The following is a 9,798-nucleotide window of genomic DNA, read 5'->3' as shown; positions in this document are numbered from 1 at the left end:
ATTCTAAATGAATCTAGTCCCATTTGCCAGCATTTGGCCCATATACCTCTGAACCCTTCCAATTCATATACCTATCCAGATGCCTTTTAAATGTTGTAACTGTACCAGCCTCCACCACTTCCTGTGGCAGTATATTCCATACTCGCACCACCCTCTGCATGAAAATGTTGCCCTTATGTCCCTTTTAAATCTTTCTCCACTCACCTTAAACTGATGCCCTCTGGCTTTATACTGCCCTACCCTGGGAAAAGACATTGACTATTCACCCTATCCATGCCCCTCATGATTTTATAAACTTCCATTAGGTCAGCCCTCAGCGTCCGACGCTCCAGGGAAAATAGCCCCAGCCTATTCAACCTGTCCCTACAGCTCAAACTCTCCAACCCTGGCAACATCCTTGTAAATCTTTTCTGAACCCTTTCAAGTTTAACAACATCTTTGCTATAGCAGTGGTGAGATTTCTCACTGTATCTTACCAAATGCATATCATTAACTACCTACCCCATCCTTGTGGTATACCCCACATCCAATTCTATCCTGCTTTTACCTTGGGCTATCCCTGAACCCACTTGCCACTCACCAGAAAATCACTGAAAGACTGAGATCCCTTGTACCTGCACTATCTCCTCAATGCATTCAGGATAGACTATTGTTAGACTTGCACGACAGATGATGACACCACTATCAGATGTTACACAAATAATGGTTCACCTTTGGCCAACATTTGCCTTTTTTCAAGTCCTTGACAATAAGCTTCTGCATCATTGAAATGCCAGTGTTCAATTGGCAGCACCGATGGCAAGGTGCAAATGACTGTGACCAGCAGTTGACTGCTTTCCATGTTCACTCTGCATGCTTTGCAAATGGACGATAAAATCATTACAAATTAAATGTAATGTAAATACCTGCTTCATGTACTTGACCCTTCAATGTCCTGGCATCCAGCACTGGTGAGTTCCAGGCTTTTACCATCAAAGTGACCTTGACTCCATCCATCCTGCACCACAGGCCCAGCCATTTTCCAGTTCCATTTCACATCTAAGGAACAGTAAGTGCTGGCAGGGAATGCAGCTCACAGTGGACACCGTCAGCATTGGGTTCTGCCAGATCACCAGGTGCACGGTCTCAAGCCTCCACATTCCCTTTTTAGTTTGCACTACCCCAACAGCCCCGTCTACCCATTCTCCCACATGAAGACCCACCACAAAGAACTTCGCCAACAACTGTCACCCACCGCACCCTGCCCCCTGAGCCCGATGTTACACCTCAATGATGTCCACTCTGCCCCTCTGTGCTCCCTGTGGAGGCCATGATGGTGGTCACTGTCAACATCAATTACCATAGCCTGCCATGCCCTCCAGTGCTGTTCCACATTCACCTTCCTCCCCCTATCCACCTTGAGATGCCCTCACCAAACATCGTTCTTGTTACCATAGCCACAAGTGCATCTACTCTTCCCCACCCAGGCCTCAACTCCCCCACCCTTTTCGTTAGTGATTCCCTCACGGTGTCTCTAGAATAATCAATGGATCAGTCGCTTGGACCATATTCACCCCAGACCTCTGAGCCACTTTGACAAACTGCCCCCAGAACATGACTGACTGGACCCCTGACCTCTCCCAGACTGTCAACACAAGATTCTCCTGATTGCTGCTCCTGGCCCTACAGCACTGACTGTTGCCCTCTCCGTGGACTGTAGTCAGGCAGATTTGCTGACGGTGCTTGGCCTGAGCAGAGAATGCATCTATTTGACTGGACTAAGGACTAGTCTCCACCCAGTTTCTGACTTGGCCATCTGACTGAATAAACTTGCAGCTCTAAGGAAGGGTCACCGGACCCGAAATGTTAGCTCTGTTTTTTTCCTTCACAGATGCTACCAGACCTGCTGAGCTTTTCCAGCAATTTCTGTTTTGTTTCCTGATTTACAGCATCCGCAGTTCTTTCATTTTTTATTTTGAAATTTGCAGTGTGTTTGCTGTGTGGGCAGCTGGCATATCCTGTAGGTGTTAGACTGAAGTCTCATGTTGTGGTGTACAGTAAGATGTCCCCGCAAGCTGAATAGATCCCGACTGACGAGAATGACAAAAAGCCTTCCTGCGTATTTGTGGTGCACAGCATGTTAATACAGCAGGACTAAGAGCCTTCATCCCTGGCTGAAGCAGCAACATACCAGCAGGCATGGCCTGGCACAGCAAGTGTGGCCTGACACGACACAACATGGCCTGGTAAGGTGACACAAGGGAAAGGATGGATTCTGTGAGGATGCAGGTCAGTGCTAACTGAGCAAGTGCTAAGAAAGCTAGTGATCAGTCCTGAGATGCAAGTTAACACCCAAAGAACTGCGGATGCTGGAAATCAGAAACAGAAACAGAAACTACTGGAAAACATGGCAGCATCTGTGGAGAGAAAGCTGAATTAACATTTCAGGGCCAGTGACCCTTCTTCAGGACTCAGACACAGACACAGTCAGACAGGAACTAAGTGTAAAGGTCACTCTGGGAGAATGAATTGCTGCTCATGGAGACCATTAGTGGTTGAGAATGAGTTATTTGTGGTAGCAGCCCATGTGATGACAAGGCCTGGTGTATGTGCCCTGATGGATACTGTTACGTCTCACTGAGGTAGCACATTGGGCATCATGCCTCACTATTCCTGGAGTTGTCACAAAAGTTAAAGTTTTTAAAGAAGTTCGCAAAATTCCCTAATTTAGCTGAGTTTTAGATCTGGGTTGGCAGAAAGCACAGACCAGGTTTCTGTACTTCACAAGGATTATTATTTATCACAAGTAAATAGACTCTAATTCCAGAGAAATAATGACCAAAATATAACACTACTTGTTAAATTTCTAAGATCCTCATTAACTTCCAATTAAACGCGCGCGCGCGCACACACACACACACACACACACACACACACAATCAGACAGACAGACAAAAACTAAACATTGTTCTTTGGGTGGAGGGAAAGCAGTTTCAGTTGTCCCTATTCACAGGATCTGCTGAGATGATTCTTGTGCTGATCAGAAAGCTGCTTCTCCAGATGCTGTCACTGGGTTACACAGTGTGGCTTATAAAAGGTATGGCTTATCAATTAAAGATCAGAGCTTCCAGCAACTGCTGAAGGAAAAGAAATTAAGCTGGTTTTGCACAGATTTAAATGATCTTTTATTGCAGGGAACAGAGCTGATGATGAAAAGTTCCTCAGTTGGTGGAGGTCTGATGGCTCCTCCCTATTTTGTTTACATCCAAAAGATGGTCAGTTACCAGGAACCAATCACATAGTTGTTGGCAGCAAGAAGGTCTTTGACATTGATTACTGATCATTAGTCCACAGACCAATCAGCTATACTTTTCTGGCTGAATCTCCATTTGTACACATCTTTGTCTCCAGCTTGTCTGCACCTTCTTCTGTTACTGTTTGAACCAGCAGCTGTGTAAACAAGACTTAGAATGAGTGTCAGCTTACTTGCTTTCAAGAACATGCAGTAATCCTTCAGCAATCCTTGGCTTTCCAACAATTCTGATCCATTCCAGTCCTCATTACAAAAAAGCAGAAAGATAAAAAGGCTAAGACTTTATAAAATATAAAAAGTACTTTTGAAGAATAATTGTGTCATGTTTAGGAGCTGCTGAATCTCATGATGCTCCTTGAAGTTGATCTGGGGAACAGTGCAGCCTCGGTTACACACGTTCAGTACTTACTGTGAATGCTCACTCCTAATATGTGTTCACAATGGCTGCATAGGTTACATCTGCTTGAAAGAGACAGAAGTCAGTGCTGATTATGGTTATAATTTCAGTTTGTGGGTAATTACGGAAAATGGGGAAGATTTACCCCAACGTCAGCTCCTCAGTATCAAGGTAATTACTGGAAAGGGGAATATTTACTCCAACAGTTGTACATTTTGCCCCTCATTCTCTTTATGACCTTTACAAACACACTGGGGGAGACAAGCTTTTTGACTGACAGTCAAATATCATTCAATGGGATAGTGGAGAATTTGTTTGCGTTCCGATTGGTGCAGAAAAGCTACACCCAAATGAAGATGGACAGATCGACCAACACCATTGTGGTGAGGGGATAGGGCTTGGAGGTCATGTGATCAAACTTCCATGATCCAGCCACCCAGGGTCAGGGACTCTAAGAACAAGGAAATAGATCACCCAGCCCCAACTGGCACTGTCTCACACATGGGAGAATGGGCTTCAGTGGAAGGGGAGAGGATCAGGATTTTGAAAGGAAAAAACTGACTCACTCTCTTCTGAATCAGCAACTGAGAGAGTCTTGCCATCTTGAACTGAAAGAGAATAATCTGTTAGTGAAGAGGATGTATTTTAAATGTTTAGAAACATCACTATATAGAAAAAAAATTTGTAGAAGGTTACCTTTTCTGTTACTGTCAAACACGATGTTGGCATAGATACAGGGATCAGGCTGAGCTGTAATACAAACAGTATCCATTCTAAAACTGCCTTACTTTATCAGCTTTCTTACTCTAGAATCAAAGAATCTTACAGTAAAACAGAATCCTGTATTTACATTATAATTTTACCATTGGAAAATGTTCTATGATCTCCATGAGAATCAGACATCAAACTGTATTTGGAGTTATTTGGACAGGTCGTGCTCCAATAGGCATGTCTTAAGGAGCGACTTAGAAGGGGGAAAGAGAGTTGAAGAGTTTTATATGGGATTCTTAGAATCTTGGAGATTGAAAACATTGGCACCAGTGATTTTGTTATTACAGTCAATTTGAACCACCCACCAGTCCGCTCTCTCTAATGAGAGATCAACGTTATGCCCTCTGGGATTATGGTGAGTTTATATTTACTGTAAGGGATATGGAGGAGCCAGAATTGGAGACAGGATGTAGTCTCAATGGATTGTAAGTGTATGAGTATATTACAGAGACAGACCCACTGCTGAGGAAAAATTTGAACCTGAGGAGAATAATCTTTAATTTATGACTTTTTCAACTTGTAAGCAGTTCTGGGCACCACATCTTGGGAAGTACAGTTTGAGCTGAGAAAGAATGAGGTGCAGAATGAAGATATCTGGTCTCACACAGTTCAATTACAAGTAGTTCTGTCACAAATTAAGTTTGTATCTCTTTGGACTGGAAGGTTTGGAGGTGATTTGATTGAAGTTCTCAGGATAAGAAGATCATAAATGATTTTTCTGCATTCACCAAAGTGGGATGACTCAGATGTCCTTTTAACGTGACACGGGGATTCCTGATTCAATGATTACCAATGCTAATGCAGGGTTTCCAATTTTCTCACAGTCCCATGGTTCAGGTCACAAACCCTGCTCCCAGCACTCCTGACCTGGCCACTCCATTGCAGAGGAAACCCATCCTGCTCATCCAAAATTTTCATCCAGTTGGCCCAGGATTTTAAAGGGTCATGGTTCACAGCATCTCAAAGATATTGGCCAGTCAGTGATACCCAGGGCTCATGAGTGAATGAAAAAAAAGTCCTGCCCCTTACCTTAAATCAATCTCCCCTGGCCATTTAGCATTCCATCAGAGGAAATGCTTTTCATGTCTCCCCTGTTTATTCCCTTCATAATTTTATGCCTCTCAATCGTCCCCTCTCAATCTCCTCTGACCTAAAGAAAACAGTCTGTCCAATCTCTCTTCAGAACTGAAACTCTCCAGCCCAGGCAACATCCTGGTAAATCTCCTCTACACCCTCTTCAGTGCAATCACATCCCTTCTATAATGTGGGATTGATGCGATGATTAATGTAATGATTTCTGAAGAAGGGTCTAGGCCCGAAACGTCAGCCTTCCTGCTCCTCTGATGCTGCTTGGCCTGCTGTGTTCATCCAGCTCTACACCTTGTTATCTCAGATTCTCCAGCGTCGGCAGTTCCTACTATCTCCTTCCATAATGTGGATTCCGGAACTGCATACAATACTCTAGCTGTGGTGTAAACAAATTTTTATTGAGTTCCAGCATAATCTCCCTGCTCTTACCTAAACTCTCTGCCTCAACTAATAAAGGCAAGTATCCCATAAATCTTTTTAACCACATTATCCACCTGTCCTGATTTGCTGGTCCCATTCTTTTTCTTTATTGCAACATGTTGGCACTGTACTATCCCTGTTTCCTTCTTGAATGCATCTCAGTACATACCTGGTCTGGCCTACATGTGACTCCAGTCCCACAAAAGGACACTGGTTTAAGGTGCACTAAGTGTTAAAAAATGAGAGGGGTTGTCAGCGAGCAGGTTTATACAGGGCTGCAAGGTGCCACATGCTCAAAGAGGAAGCCAATGTCATCAGTAAGTGATGGAAAGCAACAGCCAGTCTCAAAGACTACACTGCTGGAAGTCTGCATTCAGAAACATTGTACAGGATGATTTAATTTTATTTTCTTAAATGGAGAATACAGAAACAGATTTTTTTAATATAAAGAAACAAAGATTTGTCTCCCCTCCATCCTGGAAGTGAGTGAGGAAATTGTTAGGGGCCTTGTGCGGAATCTTTGTATCCTATTTAGTTATGGGACAGGTCCCAGAACACGGGAGAATAGCCAAAATGTTTCCTTTGTTTAACAGCAGCAGGGGTATTCAGAGAAATTATAGGCCAATGAACCTTATGTCAGTGGTAGGGAAATTACTGGAGAAGATTCTTAGGGACAGGATTTACTCATATATGAAAAAATATGGATTTCTTAACAATAGGCAACATGGGTTTGACCAGGAAAGATCATGTCTTACAAACTTGATTCAGCTTTTTGAGGAAGTTTGATGGTGATGAGGGCAGGGGAGTAAATGTTGTCAACATTGACTTTCGTAAGGCCTTTGACAAGGTGCCTCATGGCAGGCTGATGCAGAAGTTGAAGTCAAGTGGATCTGCAGAGGGATGGTAAGGTGGATACAGAGTTGGCTTAGTCATAGAAGACAGAGAGTAGTAGTGGAAGGGTGTTTTTCTGACTGGATATCTGTGAGCAGTGGTGTTCAGCAGGGATCAGTGCTGGGACCCTGTTATTTATTATATATGTAAATATTTTGAAGGATAATGTATATGTTCGGATTAATAAGTTTGCAGATGACACAAACACTGGGGAACTGTTGATGGTAAGAAGGATTACCAAAGGATACAGCAGGATATAGATTGGCTGGAGACTTGAGCTGAGAAGTGGCAGATGGAATTTAATCCGAACAAATGTGAGATGATGAATTTTGGAAGGTCTAATGCAGGAGCAAAGTATGCAGTAAATGACAGAACCCTCAGAAGAAATAACATGCAGAGGGATCTAGTTGTGCAGGTCCACTGTTCCCTGAAAGTGGCAACGCAAGTGGATAAGGTGGTCAAGAAGGCCTTTGGCTTGCTTGCCTTTGGGACTTAGAGGTTCAAAACTGGCAAATCATGTTGCAGCTGTATCGAAAGTTAGTTTGGCCACATTTGGAATATTGTGTGCAGTTCTGGTTGCCACACTAACAGAGGGATATGAAGGCTTTGGAGAGGAGACAGAAAAGATTTACCAGGTTTTTGACTGGTTTGGAGGATATTTGCTATGAGAAAAGACTAGACACATTTGGTTTGTTTTCACTTGAATGTCGGAGGCTGAGGAGTGACCTGGTAGAAGTTTACAAAATTATGAGAGGCATGGATAGAATGAATAGTTGGAGTCTTTTTCCCAGGGTAGAAGAGCCAATTAATTGAGGACATACATTTAAGATAACAAGGAGAAAGTTTAAAAAAAATGCAAGACGAATTTTTTTTTACAGAGGGTGGTAAGTGCCTGGAATGTGGTGGTGGTAGAGGCAGGTTCAATAGCAACATTTATGAGGCATCTTGACAGATACATGAAGAGGCAGGGAGTAGATAATTGGACAGCAGAGGGTGAAAGGTTTTTAGTTTAGAAAAGTGTCAGTATCAGCACAGGTTTGGTGGGCCAAAAGGCCTTTTCCTGTGCTCTACTGTTCTTTTTTTCCTGGTGCAGACTTCCCTCACACCTGATGCAAACTCACCTCACTCCTGGTGCAGACATCCCTCCCCTCAATCCTGGTATCGGCCTCCCCTCACTCCAGGTTCAGGCCTTCCTTCACTCTTGGTGTAGCCTTCCCCTAATTCCTGATGTCTTACTGCAATGATATAGAGCCTTGGAGAGAACGCACCTGGAATGTGGTGAGCAGATCCGATTTCCACATCTGCGACAATAACTACTTGTTACAGAGGAAGTGTAACAAAGATTCACCAAACTAGTTTCTGGGATGGTATGATTGTCCTTTGATGAGGGAATAAATAGACTGAGCCTTTATTCTCCGGAAATCAGAAGAACAAGTGGTGATCTCATTCAAACAAACCATATTCTTACAGAGATTGACAGTGTTGATATGCTGTCTTGAACCAGGGAACACAGTCTCAGAATGAGGAATAGGGCCTTTTGGACAGAGATGAGGGGAAATTTATTATCTCAAAGGAGGTGAATTTTGGAAATTCTCTACCCCAGAGAGCAGTGGAAGCTTAATGTTGAATATGTTCACAATTGAGATCGTTGGATTTCTAGACATTAAAAACTTTGAGGAAAATGGGGATAGTGCAGGAAATTGGTGTTGAAATACAAAATCAAACATGATCCTATTAATTGGTGGAGCATCTTGTCCCTAGTGGGGAAAGAGCTGATACACATTCTCCTGACTCTCCGATTTACTGTGGCTGTGCAAATCTTCCCAAAGACACACTGTAGCTTTAAACCTTCCGGTGGAACCTTTGACATGTCTTTGTTGTCAGAAAAATCCAAGTAAAATGTCAAGCACAACACCAGAAACTCTGCATTACATTTCTCAACCTGACCAAAGCAGATAACTCAGTAAAGAAACTCAGTCCAAGAAACTTCTTCTAAATCCAGCAAATCTGAGCTTCTGGAACAGATGTCTTCAAGGATCAGAACCAGAGTGACACCCTCTGTGTGATAGCTCCATATGATCTTTAACCTACCAAACAGTGGCTGTGCCCTCTGATTTCGGGATTAAATACTGCATGGATAGAAAACTCTTTAACCTCAGTCTCATCCGTGCCAACATAACATGACCACAACAGACATACATAAGATACGGTATGCACTGGTAACTTCACTGTTGGTTTTGCATTCTGCACCAGATGTGCAAACCACCCTTGATCTCTTCAATCCTGCAAGAAAGAGACTTGGCCACTGCTTGTGCGTTGCCAAAACAAAACTCAAATCACCCATCAGTTAACTATTCTACCTTACATATATATTAAGACTCCGGGATATATTTCGCAGTCACGATACCTTGGGAGGCACCTCCCTCAAAAGGGTGACAACAAGGTGCAGGGCTGGATGAACACAGCAGGCCAAGCAGCATCATAGGAGCAGAGAGGCTGACGTTTCGGGCCTAGACCCTTCATCAGAAAAGGGGGAGGGGAAGGGGGTTCTGAAATAAATAGGGAGAGAGTGGGAGGCGGATAGAAGATGGATAGAGGAGAGGATAGGTGGAGAGGAAACAAACAGGTTGAAGAGGCGGGGATGGAGCCAATAAAGGTGAGTGCAGGTGGGGAGTTAGGAAGGGGATAGGTCAGTCCAGGGAGGACGGACAGGTCAAGGGGGCGGGATGAGGTTGGTCAGTAGGAGATGGAGGTGCGGCTTGAGGTGGGAGGAGGGGATAGGTGGGAGGAAGAACAGGTTAGGGAGGCAGGGACGAGCTGGACTGGTTTTGGGATGCGGTAGGGGGAGGGGAGATTTTGAAACTTGTGAAATCCACATTGATACCATTGGGCTGCAGGGTTCCCAAGCGGAATATGAGTTGCTGTTCCTGCAACCTTC

The 9,798-nt window shown here is 43.8% G+C and overlaps 1 protein-coding gene across 1 annotated transcript in view; it reads right to left on the bottom strand.

The window, feature by feature from the left end:
- Nucleotides 1–3,151: 3,151 nt before the first annotated feature.
- Nucleotides 3,152–9,798, bottom strand: part of LOC109912568 — a 53,649-nt gene continuing 47,002 nt past the window's right edge. The window contains exons 7-10 of the mRNA XM_048594158.1: nt 4,386–4,439; nt 4,256–4,297; nt 3,702–3,751; nt 3,152–3,429 (exon numbers count right to left, since the gene is read on the bottom strand). Coding sequence (XP_048450115.1) covers nt 3,746–3,751; nt 4,256–4,297; nt 4,386–4,439 — 102 coding nt within the window. The 3' untranslated portion in view covers nt 3,152–3,429; nt 3,702–3,745. The remainder of the gene's footprint in view (nt 3,430–3,701; nt 3,752–4,255; nt 4,298–4,385; nt 4,440–9,798) is intronic.

This window comes from Rhincodon typus, chromosome 3 (assembly GCF_021869965.1).
Source record: "Rhincodon typus isolate 14 chromosome 3, sRhiTyp1.1, whole genome shotgun sequence".
Taxonomy (NCBI): Eukaryota; Metazoa; Chordata; class Chondrichthyes; order Orectolobiformes; family Rhincodontidae; genus Rhincodon; species Rhincodon typus.
This window is presented reverse-complemented; position numbering and strand designations above follow the sequence as displayed.